Genomic DNA, 27,641 nt, shown 5'->3' on the forward strand with positions numbered 1-27,641 from the left:
TTTGGGAACCATGGGTCTTCACTGTCTCCATAGTTTTGTCTTTTCCAGAATGCTATATTGTTGAAATCATACCATATCTAGCCTTTTCAGATTGACTTCTTTCACTTAGTAATATGCATTTAATTTTCCTTCCTGTTTTTTCATGAACATAGAGGCTTGATAGATCATTTCTTTTTACCACTAAATAATATTTCATTGTCTATCTGTACCACAGTTTATACTTGTATACCCGTTCACCTACTGAAGGACATTTTGTTGCTTCTAAGTTTTGGCAGTTATGAATAAAGCTGCTAAAAAGTCCATGTGCAAGTTTTTGTGTGGCTATAAAGTTTTCAACTTTTTTGAGTATATACCAAGGAGTGCAATCACATGATAGGAGTATGTTTAGTTCTGGAAGAACCTGCCAAACTATCTTCCAAAGTGGCTGTACTGGTTTGCATTCCCACCAGCAATGAGTGAGAGTTCCTGTTGTTTCCAATCCTCACCAGCATTTGGTGTTGTCAGTGTTCTAGAATTTAGCCCATTCTAATAGGTGTGCAGTTGTATCTTGTTTTAATTTGCATTTCCTCATGACATATGATGTGGAGCATCTTTTCACATGCTTATTTGCCATGTGTGCATCATTTTTAGTGAGGTGTCATTCAGATCTTTTGCCAATTTTTAATCAAGTTGTTCATTTTCTAGTAGAGCTTATGTTATGTGTATTTTTTGTATATCAGTCCTTTATTAGCTATGTCTCCTGCAAATATTTCCCCATCTATGGCTTGTCCTTTCATTCTGTTGAGAGCACCTTTCACAGAGCAGACATTTTTAATTTTAATGGAGTCCAGCTTATTTTTTTCTTTCATGAATTGTGCCTTTAGTGTTGTATCTCCACTATTACTTGTACCATCTCTTTTCTTTATTTTTATTGTTCTTGTCCTCTTCTATTTGAATTATACTCCCAGCAGTTTCTCTTCAGTATGAGCTTTTGCGCTGAAAAGGAGCTTTGTTGGTGAGTTTTAAGGGTTCATAAGGCCCAGACTGCTTTAATGCTTTCAGTTTTGTTTTTATTTCACAAATCCATCAACTCTGGTTGCCTGCCTCTGCCCACTCTGTTTCTATCATACACGCAGATATAATAATATGTGTGATGTCAGTAGTTTATACCTGCCTGCTCCTATGTCGGTGTTCATGTACATGGCCTATCACTTAGTTTTGTTATAGATGTTGTGTGTCAGGATTTGCCTTTGCTGTTATAGTTGTTCTACCTGTGCTTCTGGGAAAATCAGGAGACTCTAAAACTATTGGGTTGGCCAAAAAGTCTGTTGCTTTTTTTTTTTTTTTTTTTTCAGTATAATGGCTCTAGTAGTGTTTAGTTGTCTTTAACTTCATTTGAAACAATTTTGTTGATTGTATTGTGAAAGCTGTTATATAAGCATGCAAAAAAACCTCATCAAAATTGTTGAATTTGGGGGCAGCCATTTTAATATGGAAGCTGGAAAAAGATATATACATTATTGGTTCTTATGCTTTATTATTTCAAGAAAGGTAAAAATGCAACTGAAACACAAAAAAAGATTTGAGCAGTATATGGAGAATGTGCTGTGACTGATTGAACATGTCAGAAGTGGTTTGTGAAGTTTCTTGGTACTATTGACATTTTGGCCAAATAATTCTTTGCTGTGGGGCTGTCTTATGCATTGGAAGATGTTTAGCAGCACCTCTGGCCTCTACCCACTAGAGGCCAATAGTGCGAGATAGCCAACATACTCAAAATATCCACATCAATACGGTTATTGGCAAAAATGAAAAATGTGTCTTTTATTTTTGGGAAAAAAACATAACAGACTTTTTGGCCAGCCCAAAATAACACCATTGCTGCTGTCTTTCCAGAATCCCTTGCTATTTTATATTACATTCTTCCACTGAACATTTTTAATGCTGGGATACTCCAGTTCATGGTGCCTTGTTTGCATTCATATTGAACTATTCTCCATGAAGAATATAATGTGTTTGATTTCATAGAGACACGAGTTTCTATGTAATGCATTTATTTTAACACACACATGAAAAACACACAAGAGGCCTTTAAGTCACAGATCTAGATTTGGGCTGAATTATGTCCCCCAAAAGTCTAGCCTCAGAATATAACTATATTTGGAGTTGGTGCCTCTAAATAGGTGATTAAGTTAACATAGGCCATTAAGTGGGCCTTCATCCAATCTGAGTGGTCTTATAAGAAGAGGAGACTTACACACACAAAGAAACACCAGGAATGCACAGAGCAAATACAACATGAAGACACAGCAAGAAGACAGCCACCTGCAAGCCAGGGAGAGGCCTCAAGAGAAACCAACTCTGGTGACACATTGATCTTGGACTTCTAGCCTCCAAAATCATGGGAAAATTAATTTCTATTGTTTAAACCACTCAGGGGGTGGTATTTATTGTGGCAGCCCTAGCAAAATCATACATTCAATATCTTTGCAAATGTGGAAGTCTCTCTGAGATTTGTATCCATTGTTACTAACGGCTTTCTAGGGATCAAGTGTGAGATGTTTTAAAAATATATACGCATTTATATACCCCCCAAGACTGGAATTATCTTCTGGAGGGCGGGCCCCTTGCAGGACAGGCTTCCCCGACTAGGTTCCCTCCTAGTGTTCTGGGAGCCCACCTGTATCAGTGTGTCAGCTGGAGTTTTTGCGAGAGACTGCATTTGGCTTCAGTGAATTTTTTGTGAAGACTCTTTCAGTGAGATTGCCTATTTCATGCTGGATGATTTACAAGCACACCTGCCCACACTGCACTGTGTTCAGTAGTTCTAGAGCAAAAAATGGTATGACACCCATGCCCCACCCTCCCCTATTCACCCAGTCTCACCCCGAGAGACTTTTTTTTGTTTCCCTGGATGAAAATGTCCTCAAAGGGAAAAGTTTTGCTGATGTGGAAGAGGTGAAAACAAAAATCAAAACAAAACAAAAAAACAGCAGAAGCACTAAAAGGCATCAAAATCGATGAGTTCAAAAATTGTTTTGAGCAGTGGAGAAAAACATCTCAATAGGTGTATTGTATCAAATGGAGAGTACTTTGAAGGTGACTGAAGTTTAAACATGTAAGAATAAATACACAATTTTTTAATAAATAAATTCTAATTGTTTTTTGCTCCCCCATGTGTATATATAAATATATTGAATATAGAAAAATATATATGTATAAATTTACATGTATATTTGACTTCTATGTAATAATTAGGATGGGTATGAAGAGAAACTAAGTAGGTAAAAACAAATATTTTAAAGACATGGCTACAAACACTCATTTTTATGAGGTTACTTATGCAGGTATTTATAGTCCCATGTCATTTTTCATATCTAAAATTAACATTTTGAAAATAGTTTCTATTTTCTAATGGAAATTCTGAAGTTTCTGCAGCCCCTGTGCCAGACCCTAAGGGAGGGGCTTGAATCCTCGAAACCACCCAGAGCGGAGGAACTACTATTGTTCTCATTTCAGAGTAGGAGACACACCCTGACTTTAACTACCCCAAGGGATGTCTCTGCTGTGGCTCCTGTTATTATCACTGTCCCTGCTACTAGCTACCTTCAGTGGAAGTTTCTTGGGAGGAGCAACAGCGTTTCTTCACCTCCAGAAGGACTGGCCCTGAAAGAATACTGGGAGATAGGTGCCCCAGCCTCTGCCTCTGGGAAAGTGCACCTGGTTTCTGGCCCGGGGACTAGGTCCTCTGTTCTCTTAGCCTTGAAGTCTCTCCTCCCCATGCCCTATCACGCCTCCCACCAAGTCAGCTCTAAGACTTCCCCCTCCCAGTGGGTGCCAGGATTCTGCCTCCACGTGGCTGCCTTCCTCCCCACTCCCCACCCCGTTCCACTCCCTAGTCCGGGGTTCCAGCAGTCTCCTGCTGCAGAGTTGGACACCAACCTATGGTGGTAGTAATGTTAGGTGAGGGGCACTGTGAGGTAAAGAGGAGGTCAGGCCGAATGTCTCTGCAACATGAGGGTGAAAAGGCATTCTCAAGTTGGGGAGCGTGGGTTCAAATTCCAGCTCTCCCCGTGTGTGACCTTGAGCAACTGAAATTCGGAGCCTCGGTTTCCCCACACAGGGTGTGGAAAGGGTCCAGAGGGCTGCGCCTGTATGGCGCAGGGCTTGGCTCTCTGCAACAGCGAAATAATGGTGGCCTTCCCGGCAGGGCTGCAGAGGGGCCTCGAGGTTCATGAGTCGAGTCCCTCGGGCCAGAGTGCAGCCCTGTAGCTAGAGTCTTGCAAATGCAGAGCCAGCCAGAGGCACACAGGGAGCCAAGGTCCACTGGGCGGAAGCCGGGTGGAGAGGCACAGGGAAGGGGCTTCCGGCCCTGGCTCTGCGAGGCACAGGTCTCCACCACCTGACTTGGCCCAGGCCCCCGCCCTCAAGGTGGCTCCATTCAGCACCCCACTGAGCTAGAGTGCCCGCTACCACGGAAAACGGCTCCCCCACCCATACCTGAGCCCCACCGGGCCCCTCACCACCACGTGCTTACCCAGAGCTGGCCGCCTGGATAGAACTGATGTGCAGGCCATTGCCCATGTCTTTCAGGGCCTGCAGCTTCTGCTGGTTAGGCTTATGGTAGCCCTCCGTGGAGCGGCTGGGTGAGCAGGAGATTGGAGGACGTGGAGATGCGAAAAAATTCTGAAGTTTCAGTAACCTAATTCATGAAATGGATTTGTTTCTTGTTACTATATCTGATGTATAGTATCATATAGTATATGTATATATGTATGTTAGAAATTTGAATAGGAATTTCTTTTGCAGTTCTGTGCTTGTCACTGCGGGTTAGGACTTGAAATACAAATGAAACATATTTGATTCCAGTCCCTAAATTCTCTAATCTATGATCAGGATCATCAAAATGCCTGCAAAATACAGTTGTAACTACCTCCTTGCTTATTGGAAAGATGGCAGCAGGATAAGTTGCCATAGTAGAATTAACCTACTATAAACAGGCAAAAATCATAATTAAGCAATGTTACAGATGCTGAAATTTTTGATTGGAAAGACCAGCTAACTGGCTGCAGACACCCTTAGTAGTGTAGCATTCATTATCTGGGTCAATTCTCCTTGGCCCATACCCTTATGCCTAGCTTTGAAGGCTCAGAAACTCAATCTTACCAGCATCTCAGAGTTAGGATTTCTTAGAAGAGTTGACCTTCTCTCATAAAGCTAAAGAAATAATGATAGACTCTAGATGTGCCTATTTAAGCTTTGTATAAGACAAATAATTGTAAATAGAATAGCACTTTCTTTCCCAACAGGCAAGCTCTATGGAAAATCAAACTATTATAGTTATGTTTACCTCCACATTGTGAGATAGCACACACTTACATACTTATACAAATACACATGCAGCTCTTGCTTTTGGATTTTGTCTGTCTCTCTGCTTAGGGGTGAGGATATCTGCATGTACAAGGAAGAGAAAAACTATCTCCATAATGTTTATGCAGCCTTGATGTTTAAAAATTGAAAATAGCATTGTATTTAGCTAAAAAGAGCATGGAAGTTAAAAGTAAAAAATCACAGTACATATCTTACTTAGTATAGCAAGACACATTGTCAAACAGAAACTAGGCTCCATTTAGTATAACTAACTTGGGCATATTTATATAGACATACAAAGCTTTCCCACGAATATGAAAATTAATTTATAGAAAATATATTTACATTCTAATGTAATGCAGTAAAACAGTTTAGTAATAAAATAATGCCTTTAAGTTAGCAAACCAATCCAGTGATACTTTTTAGATGTAGCGTGTAAATTTATAAATTGAGGATTTTACTAGGTCTTCCAGTATTATAAAATATTTTGATTGTTTTTTATCTGCATTCTTTGCTTATGGATTAATTACTCTGTGTGTGTGTGTCTATGGATGGGAAATTTCCTCTCCCCAACAGCCGCTGCAGTTAGGAACAGCCCAGAGATTTCTTGGCAGATGATGTTCAGTTATTGATGATTCCAACTCATCCATTATTTTTCACAGATCAGGAACGAGGCCCAATTAAAATTTTCTCTCCCCTTAAACACCCAACCCACAGTTGAAAATAACAGTTATCTACTTCTTCTCATTGGATATAAATAAACGCATGCTTACTCTTCAATTTCTATTGAGGTCAATAGCTGCCATATTAAAGATCATTTCCAGTGGATAGAAATGTATAGGACATCAGTTTTTCAAGATATACTTCCACTTCCCTTGAAGTTACTACTTGCTCTGCCAAAATGTCCCCCTTTCCTCCAAGCAGATTCTTTTTGACTTTGCTGTATTTGTACATTTTACTTTCTGTTACACACAGATTCTAACATTGATAATACACTGCCTTGTGATTCTGATATACTTCTGTTGGCTTGCCTACTCTTACTCTTCCTCTTCATCCTTAAGCCCTCTAATGCTTCATAATTTCTCATCAAAGTGAAAGTGAAAAATTGGGAAGTAGATATGCACAATGTACTATCATCATTGACAGTTTTGGAACTGAAATTGAAGTCGGTCGGAGTGAGGGCAAAAATGGACATCATCTATTTTCAATCACAGCAAGTCAGAGAAGATGATAGATGTAGCAGCTGGAGGGAAGTAATATGTTTCTACATCTGTTGCCTCTGCCCAGCTTTTCCTGCAGTTAAGGTACATTCTGCTTTAGCTGAGATATACAGACTAGGAGTCAAGATGAGTCCTTTGCACCTGAAGAAATACAAAAGTGCCAGAGTTATTTACACATTTGACTCATCTTTAAATCAGCATGCAATATTTTCTATATATACCATGTTTTAAATAATAAACAGAAGCTTTTTTATTGGCATCTAATTATTTTTAGGAGTCATCTCTTTATATTTTATAGAGTAGTAATTTAAATTGAATACTATTGGACCCAATAGATTAGATGTTAAAAAGTTATATCAGAATTTCTGTCAGAAAAGTAGCAGCTCACCTTACACATAATTGCAAAATATTTCTTTCTTTCATGTCTTAAGTGTTAGAAATCCTGAATGGAGTAGTTGCTATGTATAATTTGATATTGCTTGGCAAGAATCCTTTTTAAAATTGCCGTGAGGTGTAAATCAATAGTAGTAAACATGAGCCCCTTATATTTTACAAAAAGTTGAAACAAATATAACAGTCAGTTTAGTTCTTTTAAAATAGCTATTAATTAGGCTGAAGAACCCACTTGTTCCTCAATGTTCAATAAGCTGAGTGTCTCCATTGCAGCTGCCACTTTTATTCTTAGTTGTTTATCTACCTATTGAAGTCTTCTTCTGAGTGGATTCCTACAGAAATGTAGATTTCCATCTTAGGTTTAAAAGGGTTTTACTCTTAAGCACAGCCCAATAAGAACTTCTACAGAGCAATAAGATAATGTTATGTGAACCTGATAATAACCAGATAGTCTTCTTCAATTAGGTCCTGAACCTCCATTTGACTTTTCATGATCATTTCCAATTCTTCCAAAGCATCAGCCTTCTTTGTGTTCCAGATAGGCTGACTCCATTTGTCCCTTCTTTTTCCATGATAGAGGGTTGCCAGGTAGCCTTCTACCACCCTTTCCCTTAACTCAGAGAGGCTCAAGAGCCACAGGACTCTGCTGAGCATCCAGGGAGCAGTGGACAACTGTTCCATTCTCACACTCCACCATCCCTGGTGACTGGTGCACTCCTGACAGCTCTACTTGGGACTTGTCAACTTCCTGGGATCAGATTTTATATGTTAATAATACTAAGCATGAACTCTTCTCATTAGTTTACATTGTTATTAATTTAGGATCTGTAAAAACTTTTATAGTTGGGTATGCTATTTGCATTTCTACATTTATGACTTTGTAACTTTAATATCAATCAATAATTTCAGTAGAATATCAATAATCTATAGTCCTTAAATCCAGACAATGCAGGAATTTTTGTATTTTTGTGATTTCAGATTCCTTACAGCATGATTTGTATGCTTTCTTTAGGTTTTAAACTTACTTAATTTATTTACTTTATAATAATTATCTAAATGAGGCAAAAAAAGATTTTGGTATCATTCTGTCTACTTCTCAATTGTACCAATTACCTTACCTAAATGAGGTCTGTCTAGAAGATATCCAGCCAACTAATACGAAAAATAGAGACATTAACTGAAGAAGATACAAGATACAAGAAACATTGTACATAGGACGATGATGCCTCAGTCCCCTTCAAAGTAGGCCCCTTGGGACCTCGCACAGTTCTTTCGGTTGCCATCAGCTGCAGCATCGTATTTTCCTGAATCTCATTGACTGACTGAAATCTTCCCTCTCAAAGGTGACTTTAGTTTTGGAAAGAGCCAGAAGTCACAGGGTGCCAAATCTGAGCTGTAGAGGGGCTGAGTCACCTGAGTGATCTGATGTTTCTCCAAACAACTCTGCACAAGACGTGATGTATGAGCAAGCACATTGTCATGATGAAGCTGCCAGTCATCAGTTGCCCATAGCTGTGTCCTTCTGAGTCATCCAGATAGTTTCTGCAGAGGAACGTTCAAGCTTAATACAAAATTTGATGCAGATGCATTGCTCTACTCGCTCAGTCATTGAGGGCCACACAGTACACATGCTCACTCAAGGCTTCTACTGCCTCCACTGACTAGTAAAGTGAAATCATTGTTCACGCATGTGCATTCCTTGACTGCCAGGTTGCATCAATGTCATGCAAACTGTTCTTGTTATATTAACAATGGTTTGACTTTTTCCAGACAGACCTTGTATATGGTTGCATTAGTCTGCGAAGGCTGCCAAAACAAAGCATCACAGACTGGTGGCTTAAAAATAACAAATGTATTCTGTCACAATTCTCCAAGGGCTAAAAGTCTAAGATGAAGGTGTCAGCAAGGTTAATTTCTCCTGAGGCTGTTTCCTTGAATTGTAGATGGGTTTCTCTCCTTGTATTTTTACATAGTTTATTCCCTGTGCATGCCTGTGTCCTAATCTTCTCATTTCATAAGACCAGTCATACTGGATTAGGGCCTCTTAACTTAGTTACTTGCGTAAAGACTGAACTGAGGTATTGGGGATTAGGACTTCAACATTATAAATTGGGCTGTAGTGGGGAGTACACAATTCAGTACATAATGGTGACATTTCACAATATTTCAATTTGCCAAAAAACTGAAATGTGTAAAGCACATGTTTGTTTCAACTTTGTAACAGCACAGTGAGGAACTAGAGTTACAGTGAGTCCCAGTTACCTGCTCAAGGCATCATCGTCCTATGTACAATGTTTCTTGTATCTTGTATCTTCTTCAGTTAATGTCTCTTGTCTGGCGAAGGCAGAACTAGAGCCTGGGTTTCCACATTTGAACTTTGCTGTCTTTCCACTCCGTAGTGCCACAAACTGAAACAGAACCTGACAGCTGTACAGATGTTTGAATGTTTGGGTATATTAGATATGCATATTTTGGGTCATGACCTATAAAATTCCGTCAGATTTCTCCTGGACATTATTTACTCACAGCTTTCTGACCTTATTTAATACCTTTTCTCGTGCTTTATTTTCTGAAGAGGAGGTCAGAGTCTAGAAAGATAGGCAAAATAGTTAAAACTTAATTGCCAAATTAAAAAATGAAACATATCAAGGAACTTCTAGAGTTCCTTGTCATGTATGTCGTGACAAAACACACCCCTAAAGATTTATTTTTAGTGAAGGATAAATTTTATTTCTAGCACTGAGGATTTTCAGCAGTCTGTTCACCTGCCAGCGGAGTAGATGGGGGAAAGGGGACAATATTGAACTGCTGAGCTCTACATCTGCTTTTCCCACAGTAGTTACAACCTTCAGTGTTATTGCAGCCTCAGCTGCTGGTATTCCTTTGGCAGCCCTGGCTCAGAAAGGACAGCTCTCTCCTACCCTATCAGAAGCCCTGTCAATGGGTTAACATTTTAGTAATTATTCGGATTGGCTAGAGTTGATTTAACTCTACCATGAATCTGATGAATCTTTTTTCTCTTATCGTTCCTATTAGCAGTACCTAAATGTTTCTTACAAACCCTGGAGATCACTCTTTTGTATTACAATTCCTTTTCTTTATATCTTATATATATCTTAAGTATGTGACTGTTGCAAAGCTTCTACATATATAAGGACACAGCTGGTTACTTGTATCATATGAATATCCTACTTTTAAAATATACAAGTATGAATATGTTTAAGTTTTTTAAATAAGTTATTAGAATTCAGAGAAGAAATTTGATCAATGATTGGACAGATAGATGTATGGATGTCTACCTTTTTTAAAGCATGTAAATAATTAAAAATAATTTTCTTTGAAAGTTGGCCAGGGATACTTTGCCCTCATCCTTTTAAAGGGGAATATGTGACCTATGACGTGGATGGAAATGTTGAACAGTATCACATAGAATTTCTGGGTGATCCCCATTCAACATCATGGATAAATGCAACATTTGTTGGACATTATAGTATCACATTAAAGGTAGGTAGTGTAACATCACAACTTTATTCTTGTACTTGTTTTTAATTGTGGTCATTTTTGTCTTAGCTCCTAAAAGATAAGTAATTATTTACTTTTATATTTATATAAACAAATAGTATATATTCTTCATTAAAAGTCGCATTTTTATTTTTAAAGCAGTTTTTCAAATGAAGAGTGTATATAAAAATAGCCATGGGGTACTTTTAAATTTTGTTTTTCTAATAGCAACATAGTATAAACTAACTGAGGACTTCACAAATTGCCTTTTGAAATAATTTTAAGATTATTTGGTAATGTTTTTAATTCTCTTGAGAGGACTCTAAGCTGTAGTCCTAGCTCACAGGGAAAATTAATTATGGAATGCAACTAGATTTTCAAGTTTCAAATGGAATATGTCTAACTCCATTATCTTTTTGATTCCTTTTAAACTTTAAATCACACACGGCAATTAATGAATAGACTAGACTCTCAGATAGATGAAAATAGGTAAACTATACCTGTTTCCATGGGTTTGATTTAATCATTATAAATTAACTCAGTTATCTGTGACCATATTCTAATATTAAAACTTTTAATCTGCAAATCACGCTTTCATTAGAAATCTGTTGGGAAAATGTCAGAAATGAGGATTTCTTATCAGGAACAAGACAGAGGTGTCCACGTTTACCATTCTTATTCAACATAATACTGGAAGTACTAGCCACAGAGATTGGAAAAAAAGAAATAAAAGGCATCTAAATTGGAAAGGAGGAAATAACACTGTCATTATTTACAGATGACATGGTATTGTACATAGAAAGCCCTGTACTCACCCTCGGTCCCACCCTCCTTCAGCTTTGTCCATGGGTCCATTATACATGTTTCTTGATGACCCTTCCCCTTCTGGGGGTGGGTGGGTAGGGGAGAGTGGTGGGGGAAAATGGAGACAACTGTACTTGAACAACAATAAAAAAATAAATATAAAAGTAATTGAATTAAAAAAAGTTTTTAAAGATGACAAAACAAAACAAAAGATTCTAACAAAATAAAAGGAAAAAAACAGAAAACCCTATAGGCTTCACCAAAAAACTACCTGACATAATAAATGAATTTGGCAATGTAGTGAGATACAAAGTCAATATTCAGAAATTAATGGCATTTTTATACATTAACAATGACCTATCAGAAGAGAAACTAAGAAAACAATCCCATTTGCTGTGGCAACAAAAAAAAATTACCTAGGAATAAATTTAACTAAGGAGGTAAGAGCCTTGTACTTGGAAAACTATAGGGCACTAAAGAAAGAAATCGAGGAAGATACAAATAAGCGGAAACATGTTAATATTGTGTTCATGGACTGGAAGAATTAACATAATTAAAATGTCCATACTACCCAAAGCAATCTATAGATTCAACACAATTCCTATTAAAATACCAATGACATATTTCACAGATCTAGAACAAATATTCCAAAAGTTTATACTAAACCAAAAAAGACCCCAAATAGCCTCAGCAATCTTGAGAAAAAAGAACAAAGTTGGAGGGATCACAATACCTAATATCAAACTATACTACAAGGCCACTGTAATCAAAACAGTCTGGTACTGGCATAAGAACAGACCCATAGATCAATAGAACAGAATAGAGAGCCCAGAAATAAACCCACATCTTTATGGTTAATTGATATATGACAAAGGAGGCAAGAGCATACAATGGAGTAAAGATAGCCTCATCAATAAATGGTATTGGGAGAACCAGACTAATACTTGCAAAAAAAATGAAACTAGACCACCAACTTATACCGTACACCAGAATAAACTCAAAATAGATGAAAGGCTTAAATATAATTCACAATACCATAAAAATCCCAGAGGAACATAGGCAGTAAAATTTCATATATCTCATGTGGCAATATTTTTGTCAATATACTTCCTAGGGCAAGGAAAACAAAGGAAAAAATTAAGAAATAGGGTTACATCAAATTAAAAAGTTTCAGCACAGGTAAGGAAACCATCATCAAAATGAAAATGGAACCCATTGTCAATGATACATTAGACAAGGGTTTAATCTCCAAAATATATAAAGAATTTATACAAAAACACCAGGAAGACAAACAGTCCAATCAAAAATGGGCAAAGGACCTGAATACACTTCTCCAAGGAGGACATGCAGAGGGCCCAGAGGCATATGCAAAAATGTTCACTATCACTAGCCATCAGAGAGTTGCAAATTCAAACTGCACTGAGATACCACCTCACACCTGCCAAACTGGCTATCATTAATAAGTCAACAAACTACAAGTGCTGATGAGGTTGTGGAGAAAAGGGAACCCTAGTGCACTGTTGGTGGGAATGCAGACTGGTGCAGCCACTGTGGAAAACAGTATGGAGTTTCCTCAAAAAATTAAAAACGGAGTTGCCTTTTGACTCAGCAATTCCACTGCTGGGAATATATCCTAAGAATCCTGAAACACAAATTCAAAGGAACATGTGCACCCCTATGTTCATAACAGCAAAATTTACAATGGCCAAGATTTGGAAACAGCTTTAAGTGCCCGTCAGTAGGGGAGTGGATGAAAAAACAGTGGTGCATTTACACAATGGAATACTATGCAGCAGTAAAAAAGGAATTTTTACCTTTTTCAGCAGCATGAATGGACCTGGAGAGTGTTATGCTAAGTGAAATAAGCCAGTTGGGAGAAAAACAAAAACCATATGATCTCACTTATAAGTGTAATCTAAAGAACAAAATAAACTAATGAGCAAAATAGAACCAGGGGCATAGAAAATTGAAACAGACTGACGGCAGCTGGAAGAGGGAATAGGGGAGGTTAGGGACTGGTTGAAAGAAGTTGAAGGGATTAGTCGAAGCACATATATGAATGCCTCAATGACAGGGACAACAATGTGGTATTGACTGGGAGTGGGGGCAGGCTGGGGGAAAATTTGGGATAACTGTAAATCATAAATACAATATTTAAGAATGAAAAAAATAAAGTGTTAGGAGAAAGCTGTTTTTACAAAAGGAAATGTGGATTCCTTTTACTCAATTTGGATAATTTCCATTTTATAGTGAGAAGTTTATGAACTCAAATGTACATACAAAGTTTATATATTCAAATATACATTGATACATTCATGTAAGTATAGGTATATTTGAGGTGCCATTTAATCCACAGTATCAGTGAATTTGTGGAAATTTGAGGTACTTTAAAATGCGCTCTTACTCTATCTTTGGTATAAACAGTATCTTTGTTCCTTTCAGCTTGAAAGAAGCTGGAAGGAAGGGCTGTTTTATTTAAGGGTGGAATAACATCGCTTACATTCATTTCATGGTAGTTGTGAGCCAGTCTTTTTATGTGAGGCACCTTCTTTGCTCTGACATTTTGGATGTGTGCCTAGGTACTTCCTCTGACATGCGTGGAAGACAGGGAGGAGTATTCTCCCTTCTGGGCCCTCCGCCCCTTTTCTGAAGGACGGGGAAACCTCCTAGCTTCTCATGAAGCAGACCTTAGAAACTTAGATATTTGACAATGTGGTAAAGAGTAGGGCATTCTTAAGAAATTATATTTAAATATAAGTAAAAATATCAAACTATATTTTTTAATTGTCAGAACTACTAGTTCTCATAGGATTTGACTTCTGTCACCATTAGTTTGGGTACTCTGGTCTCAGTGAGCACACCATTAACCCCTGGGGCAAAGAAAAAATCTGATGCAAAACAAAGCCAAGCACAAAAATCAAAATCAGCAGCTGTAAGTTTTTAACCTTGTGAAAGCATTAAAGCAAACTTAACAATTCTTGCAAAGAGCAGGAATTTAGGGATGCTTAATGAAAGGGTGAGAGCAGAAAAAAATAAACTTTATTTTTGCTTTTCATTTCCCCACTTACCCAACTAGGCTAACAGATGAGGGAAGCCTCCTTGTCTCAATCTACTCAACAAACAGCAAGCAAGGGGGTCGACTCAGAAAATACAGACAACCAAGGTAGAAAAATGGTAAAAAAAAAAAAAAAAAGATACATATGAGAAATTGGTTGAAAATGAATAACTCCAAACTCTGTATTACCAGGGGTAGCTGGGATCCCTGTCCATTGGAGGTGGAGATAGTCTTGACTTCAACCTGTAGTTCTGTTACCTACACTTCCAGGGATTTAATCTTTTATGGTCCTCTCTGCACTGGAGCTCCTGCATCCTCCAGTGCTGTCTCCACTGTACCACATCAATCCAGATATTAAATTCACACCTCCTTCCCCCGTAAGAAAGATCACTTACACAAAAATAATATATAGTAGACCATGTAGACTTTCTTAAAGACTTTTCTAGAAGAGATGGAGAAGGGATGAACACTGCACAAGTTGTCTGATCTTTTCCTAAACTTAGAAAAAAATGATAGGTGCATATAACTCTTACTGGCTTAAGCTGTCTAAATCTTACTTCATATATTATTTCAACATCATTTTCTCCTAATTTGTATAAGCTGAGTTTAACAAGTGACTAAATAATATTTTAGAGTTTCCACTGAATATGGACTATATATATTTTGCAGTGTATGTTAAGGTGGGAGAGAAATAAGCTCCTCTAGAAAGACATATGCATTTATAAGAAACTGAAATATTTTTAGTTTTAGATCATAAACAAATTAACTCTTTTATTTCATGTTTGTCTAGTTTTTATTGAATAGTCAATTGCCCCTTGTTTATGGGACCACGGAATTACTAATTTTATTGTTGAAAGTCAAAAGAACTCTGTCATTGTGTGTTCACACAGATGGTAGTGTTTTCTCCAGTAAATAAAACAACTTGTCGATACACTGTGGTGCTTTAGAGATAAGTTGAAGGCAGTAGTTAGATTGCATATTTATAATTTATATTGGTTTATTCATACATTTTATTTTTTCATTTACTATAAAATCAGTATCTTCAAAGAAAACTAATGTTCTCCCTCCCTTTTAAAGACACCTTGATTTTTCAAAAAGTATATACTTAAAATACATATCACTCTGATAATTACTCTGATATAATAGAGATGAATATGTACTAGATGACTATTTTTTTAACAGTCAACGCATGGAATAAAATTCTTTTCCCATTGGCACAAATATTTCTTTTGTATTTAGTAGGTACCTGTCTGTAGAACCCATTATTTGCAAGTTTATTTTTTAGCTTGATCGACTGCTGTATCACTTAGTTTAACCTTTCTTAAGCCTGGATGTGCATTAGAGAGCTTTACAAAACAGTAACAATAAAACCACAACAAAAACACAGCAGTGGTTGGGCTCCACTCCCCTGGATCGATGAAATCAGAATCTCTTGGATTAGAGCCAGGCCTCTGCATTTTTAAGTTCCTCAGATGCATCTAATGTGCAGCCCAAAGAGAGTGAAAAAACTGCTGACTAAGTTTTCTCCACTTGAAGCATCAGAGTTTTATTGGTTTTATCTCTGTATAACTTTGGTTATGGCTTACTGTTTCCTGTTACTTCTCCTTCTTTTGTTAATCTTTTACTTTAATTTGACTGGAAATTGTGCCTGCTGCCATAGACATTCACAAGTCTAACCCAATAATAATCGGTTTCATTGAACAGAGCTTTAAGGTCATTCTTGTCTTTTAACATTATACATAATTCACAAATACTGCTGATAAAGCTGATGTATAATTTGAACTTAAATATTCATAGTTTGTTTGAGTTGATCATCTTTTTATCTAATAGGTCATATAGAATCATTATTGTTTTTCTTGGCCATAAATAATGTACTCCAACTGATGATTGCTTCACCTACCCTTTTCCAGTTACTTATATTGCCAAGAAAAAGTAGGTAGTTCATCCCTAATGCTATTTTGCTCCTATGGTAAAGTTTAAATTTGTTGGTCTATGATGTGAATGGATTATTTTAGCTATGTATTTTATTAGTCTTAGTGCAGTATAAAGGATGTGCCTATACATATGCAACAATTTCTTTGGCTACCAAGGGTCATTTGAATATTTACCCATTGTGTTAAGGAGTTGCCTGTATTTTCCAGGGAGATGAAAAGGGAACAATGCCATATTGCTCAACTTGAGCTCTGTATCTCCTAGAATTCTGGGGTGGTCATCAATAGTGCTAACCAAAATTGTCCAGGTCTCTGCCTTCCTGTTACAATGTAGAACTGCACATTTGATACTCTTGTGCTGGGGTAGGGCCAGTGAGTAGTGAGTGAAAGTGATGAATGCCACCTCTTCAAGCACATAGCTGCATTCAGTGCAGCATCCTGGAGAATTCTATCTTTTCCTGTGGCACCATGATTGATAATGTTTAAAATACTGGTTTTCTGCTCTCTCAGCCTGGATCCCTGAGTGACTACTCTTAGCAAAGGCTCCCCCCACCACTAGAAAACAGATAGGCAGTGTGAGAAATCGCTAGGCCTTGTGTTAAACCCTTGGGATTATTTTAACAGGTGCATTAATGATAAAACAGAGAGGTCACAGTTCTTTGTAACCTGTATCTTTAGGAGGAACATTACTGAGATTTCAGTACTCTTCGGAATATGGCCAAATAACTGAAACCATACTCTAATTTTTCCAGTCTATAAACAGAAATAATACAACTTGCTATCTCTTAGTTATTTATCAGTTAATTTCTTTTCTGTATAGTGATAAACATATAAGTAGAAATTGCCAACTGATTTATACAATTTGGTCTAGTAAATATCCTCCAGCAGAGGCCTCTGATGTCAACATGCACTATGATGATGCCAACAACTGGCGCACAAATAGCAATTATGTTATACTGAGTCCTTGTCATAGGCCAAGGATTGGGTAGATGCTTTTCATACAATATTTAAAGTTTCACAGCAACCCCATGAAGAAAGGCATCATAACTATTAGACATATAGAAGAAACTGAGATTCAGACTACATGTCTAACCCAAGGTCACTTAGCTACTAAGTGATGGGGCAATGATTAGAACCCAGATGCCTAACTCCAGAGTCTGAAGTTCTTTTTCTAAACCATGCCAATTTACTTATGCTTAAGCAGTGGTCAAATTTATTGTTGAATGTTTCCCACATTTGTATCTATGAAATGATGACATTTTTCACTTCTTAATTCTGATAGACATGTTGAATGCTAACAGTCTCTGGTAGACTTTCTCAAGTAGAACTCTTGACTTTCTCAGATTACATTTATAATAGTCATTCGACAAGTGCATTTGAAGTAACATCTATTTTTTAAAAGATTTTATTTATTTATTTTTAGAGAGGGGGGTGGGGAAACATTGACTGGTTGCCTCTCGCACACTCCCAACCAGGGACCTGTCCCGCAACCCAAGCATGTGCCCTAACTGGGAATTGAACCACTTACATTTTGCTTTGTGGATGATGCCCAACCCACTGAGCCACGCTGGTCAGGGCTGGAGTAACATCTATTTGAGCGAGCGTTTGCTTCTAATATTCATTAGGATCCAAATTGTAAGAATTTAGTATGTGATAGGGATTAGCACATTACTTTATAGACTAGGTGATCATGTAGTGTTTTGCTCTTAGAGTAATGGAGTGAAACCGGATACAAATCTGTTGAGCCAATTCAGTGGAAAACTACATTTGCAAATATATATACTTGCACCATATTCCTGCAGCCAAATCATCTGCATAGCTACCAAACTCTCAGTAAATTTTTATCATATGAATTTCATACTTGGTATAAAATTTACTGTAATTTTGCTATTATTAGATTAAGGCTTTTTGTTTGTTTGCTTGTTTTCTAAGCATCCTTTAGTTTTTGGCCTGAGGAAAGGTTAAGGGAATTAGAGCATGTTTCTATAACTGGGACCTATTTGTGAATAATCTGCCAGGGAAGCTTTTGTAGTAAGGTACATTAGGATAAGAATGGAGTTGTCAAAGTGGTTAAAAGGGCAGTCTCTAGAGCCAGGTTCTTTGGGTAAGAAGGTTAGCTGTGCTCTTTACCAGATGTTTGACCTCAGGCAAGTTACTTACCCTTGGCAAATCCCACACTCCTCGTCTTAAACTGGAGGTCATAGTAGTATCTGCTTCATAAAGTTGTAGGGGTTAATGGAGATAATACATGTAAAGCATGTAGCAAAGTGCTTCTCATGTAGTAAACTCTTAATAAACATTAGTTGATACTCTTCATTGGAAATACAGATGAAATATGCAGTTAAATAATTTATTTATTTTCCCTAGAAATCAGTATCTATAGGAGGGAGCACCAAAAAAGATACCAAGAACAATAAGGTGAAAAATAATACTTTTTTTTACTAAAAACATATGTGTGACATGATTTTAATTTTTTAATTTTTATTTTTGTAAATCAACCAACACAGTGCTCCCAGAAATTGAGGGAAGTAGACCTGGTTGATCATCTGTCTCATCCCTTGATTCTTCAGGACATGACTGAAAGAGTCCATTGCTGCAATGCTTTTCTAGTTTAAGGTAAACAAAAGTGCCAAGAACTTTCCAAAGCAGGAGATAAGTTACAGGCTTCTTAATCTGACTTTTTGGTGAATGAATCGTCCTCAATATCAGCAACACCTCAAGAGTACGTTGGATTTGTTTGATGGAATTTGGAAGGAGACTAGGAGGTATTATCTTCAATGTTCTTTGTTACTGAGTGAAACCAGTTTCTTTCCCTATCTGTATTCCGTTTTTGATTCACTCACATTTTTATGTGCTGACATTGCTTCTCCAGATAAATTCTTGAATTCACCTTGTCATCTCCTAACTTCGTATCTTATGAATTTAGATAGCTGTGAACTTGTACTGAAGTAAAAAGTCCAAATCCAAATAATATGACCAACTTTACTTCATTTATAAAGGATGAAATGGGTGGCTACCTTTCACATCATCAATGTGTGAAAAATGCATCAAGTATCAACTAGATTTCTCATATTGACTCGTCACTGGAATAGCAGTAATCTTGTATAAGGAATTCCAGTATATAGCTGTCTCAATTTTCTGGAAGTGCTTATTTTCTGTTGAAGAAACCAGAGTCAGATCATTGTTTTTAAGCCAAAATACAAGGCTCACTAAGTTGCCTTTAGAGCCATGCCCCTTAAGAGTAAGGCTGCCTTATAATGAGTCTTTTATATTGGGGTTCTTAAATAAGAAAATAGTTACAGTGTAACTTTTTGGTACATTCTTCCGTTAGGGAATGGTAAAGTCCAAACTCATAATCATATGAGCCTACAATTGATATATAAACTTTTTTCATTTTATTTTCTTTAATTCCCCCACCATTTTTGCTTCATTTTATTTTGTTTTTAAGTATCTTTCAGCCAAGAGCTAAGACCAGTCCATGGCTTAGGCAAAGCCCATTATCTCTAAACTCTAAACAATTTTTATTAACATAACTTTGAAAATAAATTTCAGAACCACTTCCTTACCATTTTATTTATCTCAAAAAAATGTACTGATTCTTGTCACATATTTAGCCATCCTTTTCTCCTTGATCTTCCATGTGCTCTTATGATTCCATCATTAAACAAAATCTGAGCATCTGTCTGTAATAAATACTACCATTGTCTTCTCAAGAACACATATTCCATCAAAAACGAGCAAACGTGGAATAGAAAATAGCAGCCAAGTATGTTAACTTTCTTTTAGGTTCAAGTCTTAGTACCTATATTTATTGTTGTTTAAAACCCTTTAGGTCAATTATGACTTTTTTAAGCCTCAGGATAAATGAGCACATTCTTATATAAACCTGTTTTCCCAGTTCTATTTTAAGGTCCCCAGCTGTAGCAGGCAACCTGGCCTGAGCAATGGGCAATGGCCCCACTTTAGATAAGCACAGGCCTTACAAATTATCTATTGAGTTAGTGCTCATTTGCGTCCTGTGTTTTATGTCATTGATACATTGCTAACATTTTACTATCATTGTACATAGCAATGTTTACAACTGCTTTCTTTCTATGGATTTGATAATATATTTAGTTTTGCAGAACAAAAATTCTACAACTTGAAATCAGAATATGTAAAATACTTAAAGCTGTATACAATAAATATGATTTTAGTTTTAGATTCTTTTTTAAAATTATAATAAAATATATAGCATAAAATTTACCATTTTAACCATATACTCAGTGGTGATTTAAGTTTTTAACTACTGATTAATAATCCTAGAAAAAATATTCCTAAGCAATGTAAATATGACCTGATACTGAAAATGCCAGATGGTTTCTTATCAATTTCAACACAATTTATTTCTTATGCTATGTCCTATGAGCTCTTCATTATACCACATACGAGATTTGTGCAACAGAATTGCTTTTTAGTGAAATAACATTTTACATGCATATCTCGTTTTATTGCATTTTGCTTTGATATGCTTTGGAGATATTGTGTGTTTTTACAAATTAAAGTCCGCCAGCACCATTTTCCCAACAGCAATTTTTTACTTTGTGTCCCTGTGTCACATTTTGGTAATTATTGCAATATTTCAAACTTTATTATTATTATTATTACATTCGTTATGGTGATATGTGGTCAGTGATCTTTGATGTTACTATTGTAATTGTTTTGGGGTGCCATGAACCACACACACGCCATGCTACTCCAGGAACACGTGTGTGATAAGAAAGCACAACAACCTTATTGCTGAGGTGGAGAAAGTGTTAGTGGTCTGGCTAGAGATTAAACCAGCCACCACGTTCCTTTAAGCTAAAGCCTAACCCAGGGCCATGTTGTAACTCTTCAATTCTGTCAAGGCTGAGAGAGGTGAGAAAGCTGCTGAGGAAAAGTTTGAAGCTAGCAGAGGTTGATTCATGATGTTTAAGGCAAGAAGCAGTCTCCATAACATAAAAGCTCAAGGTGAAGCAGCAAGTGCTGATGTAGCAGCTGCAGCAAGTTCTCCAGAAGGTCTAACTAAGATAATCAATGTTGGTGACTACATGAAACAAGAAAGTTTCAATGTAGACGAAACAGTCTTATATTGGAAGAAGATGCCCTCTAGGACTTTCATAGCTAGAGAGAAGTCAATCAATGCCTGGCTTCAGAGCTTCAAAGCACAGGCTGACTCTCATGTTAGGGGTAAATTCAGCTGGTGATTTTTAAGCTTAAGCCAGTGTTCAGGTACCATTCAGAAAATCCTAAGGCCCTTAAGAATTATGCTAAATCTACTCTGCCTATGTCTACAAATAGAACAACCAAGCCTGGGTGACAGCACACCTGTTTACAACATGGCTTACTAAATATCTTGAGCTCACTGTTGAGACCTACTGCTCAGAGTAGGGCTGATGGAGATGTACAAGAAGATTCATGTTGTCTTCACGTCTGCTAACACAACATCCATTCTGCAGCCCACGGATCAAGAAGTAATTTCAACCTTCCAGTCTTATTATTTGAGAAATACATTTCATAAGTCTATAGGTGCCATAGATAGTAATTCCTTTGATGTATCTGGGCAAAGTAAATTGAAAACCTCTGGAAATGGTTCACCATTCTAGATGTCATTAAGAACATTGGGGATTCATGGGAAGAGGTCATGAATCACGAATGTTGAGTTAATACTGAGGAAGTACCAGTATTAACAGGGGTTAGGAGAAGTTGATTCTAACTCTCATAGATGACTTTGAGAGGTTCGGGAATTCAGTGGAGGAAGTAATTGCAAATATGGAAATAGCAAGAGAACCAGAATTGAAAGTGGTGCCTGAAGATGTGACAGAATTGCTTCAAAATTTCATAATAAAACTTTAATGAATGAGAAGTTGCTTTTTACGAACTAAGATAGTGGTTTCTTGAGATGGAATCTGCTCCTGGTGAAAATGCTGTGAATTTGTTGAAGTGACAACAAGGGATTTAGACTATTAGATAAACTTGGTTGACAAACCAGTGGCATGGTTGACTTCTATTTTGAAAGTTCTACTGTGAGTAAAATGTCATCAACAGCATCACATGGTGTAGAGAAAACATTCGTTCAAGGAAGAGCTAATTGATGTGACAAACTTCAGTGTTGTATTATTTTGAGAAATTGTCATAGCCACCCTAGCCTTCAGCAGCCACCACCCTGGCCAGCTGGCAGCCATCAATCATCAATATTGAGACAAGACCCTCCACCAGGAAAGGGAATTATGACTCACAGAAGGCTCAGATAATGGTTCGCATTTTTTAAGCAATGAGGTTATTTTTAAGTTATGTACATTTTTAAGTGTATAATGCCATTATATGCTTCATATATTACAGTGTAGTGCAATCATAACTTTTATAGTCACTGGGAAACCAAAAAATTCATGTGACTTGCTTTATTGCAATATTCACTGTATTGTGGTGATGTGGAACCCAGCTTGCAATATCTCTGAGGTATGCCTGTATAGTGATTGAGCCCCTGAATTCTATAGCTAGATTGCCTGTGTATGAGTTCCAACTCTTATCACTTACTAGCTATATGAACTTGGGCAAGTTCTAAACTCAGTGCCTCAGTTAACTCATCTGTGAAATGAGGGTAATAGTGCCTACCTCATAAGCCTATTAAGATTTGTTTGTGAAGTGCTTAAGACTGTATATGACACATAGCATATACTATATAAGCATTGCATAAATTAATAAATTAAAAATAACTATAGAGTCTTTAATCGTAGAACTCCTATGGAAATAAAATATGTACTCAGTCAACTCCTCTCTATTGTAAATAGAGTTCTTATCTCATTTTCTTGTCCTACAGAAACCAAATGATAGATGTTTATGTTTCTGATAGTTTGTGGTATTGATAGCTAACATTTGAAAACTGATTTGCATTTCATAAAATACTTTTTACATAGACTATCTCTTGTGATCCTTATTCATTGTTAAAGTTGAGGCTCAGGTTAAATGATTTGCTTGAGGTCATACAACAGCAGAACTGGGACTTAAGCCCAGGTCTTCTGATTACAAACTCCAGGTTTTTATGTCAACCTCCTTGAAGTTTACATTGGGCCATCTGCTTCTAATCTTCATAAACATACCACATTCATTATAGGCTATCATCTGTTTAACTGGAAAATCACAAAGTCCTTCTTATTAGTCTCCTGTTAATGTAGGTAACTTGATTAATTTAACGCCCTTTAACAAGGGCTTTTCAAAGTTGGACAAAGATGTGAAAGCCCTCTTTTCAACATTTAGTACATTGATTCCAAGTCTTAGATTTAGGGCCTCTTCGTGGCAAACCTAGTATTTATTTCATTCCCTTGTGACCTTAGCCAAGGTTTGTTTTTTGTTTTTTGATTTTTTTTATTTTACTGTACTATTGGTTCCCAAGCTTACTCATTATCACATTCTTCTGTAGAGCTTTTTAAAAATCTATATTCTGTATTATTGAACCACAGAATATGAGGGAATCCTACCATTTGTGACCCCATGGATAGACCTGGGAGATATGTTAAGTGAAGTCAACAAGTATTGTAATATCTCACGTATATGTGGAATCTAAAAAACCAAACCAAAACAAAACTCAAACTTACAGAAAAAGAGATCAGACTTTTCATTACCAGAAGGAAGGAGTAAGGGGAGAGGAGATTAGAGGAGGGTGGTCCTCTAAAAGGTACAAGCTTCCAGTTACAAGATAACTAAATACTAGGGAGGTAATGTGTAACATAGTGAATATAGTTAACACTGATTAAAAAAGTAAAAAGTTTAATCTAAGAGTTGTCATCACAAGGAGGAAGTATTTTTTCTTCTTTTTATTGTATCTGTATGTGATGATAGATGTGAGCTGAACCTATTTTGGTAATCATTTCACAATATATTTAAATTAAACTATCTGCTGTATGCCTAAACTTACACAGATATGTATGTCACTTATTTCCAAATAAAACTGGAAACATATATTCCTGAACCTACACACTGGGAGTGTTCTGAGACTCTATTTAGTTCCTCAGTGAATCTCAAAAACCACTGTGCAGTAGATTATTTCCCCATAAATACTTCTATTCTGTTTTTACTGCAATTGGCTAAAGATGCTTATAAAAACGTGTTATTATTGTGCTTATTTTGTGGAATGTATGAATGTGTTTATGAATTTGTACTGCTAAAGAAGCCAGGCAGATCTCCAACAGAATTGTGATGTGAGACTCCTTTGTCCCTTTAAATAGCTTCTCTCTTTGGTGGTGGTTGATTTTCTCCCTGCTGTGACAGCCCGAGCCCTCTAACTTTCTCCTCCTCTGGGAGTTTGATTTCAGGTCCATCACACTCAGTGACTGATGTGTTGGTTATGTAAAGATTGTTTTCCAAGTCTAACATGTCAGACTTGCTTCTTTTAGAAAACAACCACCACAGCATAGAGCAGTTTTCTATTCCATCTTGATAGAAAAAGACCTTAGATATACATATATTTAGTAAATGTATGTTAAAGTTTAGGTTACTTAAAAGCTTATCCCGTAGCCTGTGATTTTTCTGATTTGTCCATTGAGGTTACTTTATCCTAAATGGCTTGACTTCCTACTTCTCCTCCCACCCCCAGTGTTGCAGGGAGCACTCAGTTCCTGCATTAGAAATTTTTATGTAGAATTTAAATACAAAATCCCATTATTTCAAGCCAAGAAATGGAATTACACTGTAAAGCTTTAACTTTCAATTTTCCTTATTCTTTCTTTTCTGCCTAATTTCTCCCCTAGGATTAATTGCATTCTCCTCATTATCTCTCAGACTGATGTAAAGGATCAGACTAAACAAAGCTGGAACTTTTGGGGTGCGGCCAAGTTAACTGGTCCACACTTTCTGGTGGTGTGGGTTGAGGCACAGAAGTTATTTTGATCTTAAAATGTTGCCAACTTAGAGTAAGCAAAATTCCTATTTATGTCTAAGGAAACTTAAACACAGTAAGAAATACATTTTTTAAAGCACTGTTTGCTTCAGGTGTTCAATAATTTGAGTAAGTTGTCTAAATAATCCAGAGTTGATTATTGAAGATTATGTGCAACTATGTTAAAGATGACAGATGAGAGCAAGGCAGATACAGGGAGCCAACGAGTGTGTGGTGCGCACAGGTGTGAAGTGACTATCTTCTAGTTTGCGTCAAGGGAACGGAAAGCTCTTACTCTAGATCACTGGTTGCTGTTGCAGAAATCCAATTTAAGGAAGACAAGATATCCTTGTGATTAACTTTGTACTGAGTTGCTTTAAGTGAAAACGATCTGCTCAACAGAAGAGGAGAGTGATAGCTTTGGCGTGAGAGTAAATAGAACGATGCATCAGGGCGATACGTGGTTAGTCGGTGAGTGAGCTGCACTGCAAGTTTGAGCCAGTAAGGAACTGCGGTTGACATAAATCACCAGCGAAAGTACTTTATAATAGGCAGTAGTGTTGATCCTCATTTAGTGGGGGTGCATTCCAAAGGAAAATTATTTTATATTTCTTTAGATTATGAAACCTGTGACTTATATCCCCATATTTTAAGAGGCATATTATGTAAGAAATAACTTAAAGTAATGGTCAATATTTGAAGTCATTTCAGTAAATTTATGAAGCCAATAAAGCAGGCTAAGTACTTACGATTCTGGTTTTCCAGATTTTTAACATATGTTCAATATTGTCTAAAAGATAAATTTTCTAAACTAAAGTACTTACTTTGCAGTTAACTTTAATATTGACGTAATTGAGATGTGAATTGATAATTTTGGATTGTACATGCTGTCATTGTACCTGCAGGGTTGTAATGAGGCTCCACCGTCCCCCAAATAGGGCATATGAAGAAGTATTTGACTGAATTACTGTAGTTTTAAAATAAGGTACTTTTTTACGTACCCATTTAAAGTACTTGAAATTAGATACACTTTTTTTTAAATGCTACTAATTTAATAGGATAAGTCAGTGACCCATGAAATGCTTTACAGATTTGAACTCTATACAAAAAAAGAAAGGTCTATATTATTTTAGGAATAATAGTACCATATCATAATGCTAGATAGTCATCATGTTTATAAATTTTCCTTTTAGCTTCCTAGGGATGATTACATAATTCAGGATTGAAATGTAACAGCCTTTCATTTTTATCACCAATTTCCTGACTGGGTTTCACCCACACCACCCTGAAAAAAAAAAGCGCCTATTTATTATGTTCAGTAAATATTTACTGAGCTCCTATTATTTGCAACTCTTCTAGGCTCAGAAGTGAACAAAACAGACAAAATTTAAATGCCCCCATGAGACTTAAATTAGTGGGATAAGACATGTAGTAAACAAATAAATAAAGAGATGGTATGTTTATTAGTTGTTGCTGAGTGCCATGGGGGAAAATTAAGGAAGCGTGAAGGAGAAGGGTGCCAAGAGGTGGAAAGACTACAACTGCCTATTATTCTAACCTTCAAAGTCCCTAAGCCACAGATTTCTTCTCTACCAAATACCAGTGGTTGGTTAATAAGAAGACGTTTTGACTGTATTTTTCCCTCTCACTTATTCCAAAAAGTAGTCAGGCCCCTGGTGTTTCCAGGTCTCAGTGGAGTTTTCTGTTGTGGGATCAAAGCAGAGCTTCTCTGTCTTCTTCACCTGAGTTCCTTGAGGATGGGCAGCGTGGGCTGGGAACATAGAGGCCATGCCTCTGAAAGGGACAGGCAGGAGCAGAGAAGAGATTCTGTCACCCTTGGAAGAGGATAAAAGCTTGTCAGTGCCCTGGGTAGTGGCAGGACCTCCGAGGATAGCCTCGCAGTGCACTCAGGGAGATTGAACCTGTGCCATCAAGGTCCCTGGCCTCTGAAAAGGTTCTTTTGTCCAGATGTGGCAGAGAAGCTGTTAGACTGCCTGACTTCAAGGGACTTGAACAAAGAAGTTATTCATGTAACTATCTTATATTATATATACTATAGGTCCTCACTCTTCATTCACCATATTTTTTTCCAATTTATGTGAACCTAGAGAAAGTAAGGGGTGGCCCCCAAATGACTAAGATCAATTAACCTTGTTGGATTAAGGCTTTCTCATTCAATTTAATAGAAATAAGATATTGTGGCATTGCTTACACATTCAAATAGTAGAAATAGAAATTATCTGCTACAACTCCAGGCTATTATATTAAGTATCTTGATTAATTCTCATGTACAGAAGCAATCTTAAAATACAAAGCAACAGAAGACATGAATTTCTGCCAGATTGCAGATTTCACTGGTCTTAATACGTGGACAAACCATGTATTCTTTTCCTTGAATTTGCTACTCCATATTAATGTATGGTGGTAACACACACCACATTCAGTGAGTCAAAAGTTACTGTGAAGTGTCATTCAGTTTCTTTCTCAAACCC

The 27,641-nt window shown here is 36.9% G+C and overlaps 1 protein-coding gene across 1 annotated transcript in view; it reads left to right on the forward strand.

The window, feature by feature from the left end:
- The window catches only part of ZCWPW2 (zinc finger CW-type and PWWP domain containing 2), a 96,766-nt gene that overhangs the window by 27,105 nt on the left and 42,020 nt on the right, over nucleotides 1-27,641 (forward strand). Inside the window, exon 4 of the mRNA XM_053929266.1 lies at nucleotides 10,307-10,466. Within this exon, the coding sequence (XP_053785241.1) occupies nucleotides 10,307-10,466 (160 nt within the window). The remainder of the gene's footprint in view (nucleotides 1-10,306; nucleotides 10,467-27,641) is intronic.

This window comes from Desmodus rotundus, chromosome 8 (genome assembly GCF_022682495.2).
Source record: "Desmodus rotundus isolate HL8 chromosome 8, HLdesRot8A.1, whole genome shotgun sequence".
Classification (NCBI taxonomy): domain Eukaryota; kingdom Metazoa; phylum Chordata; class Mammalia; order Chiroptera; family Phyllostomidae; genus Desmodus; species Desmodus rotundus.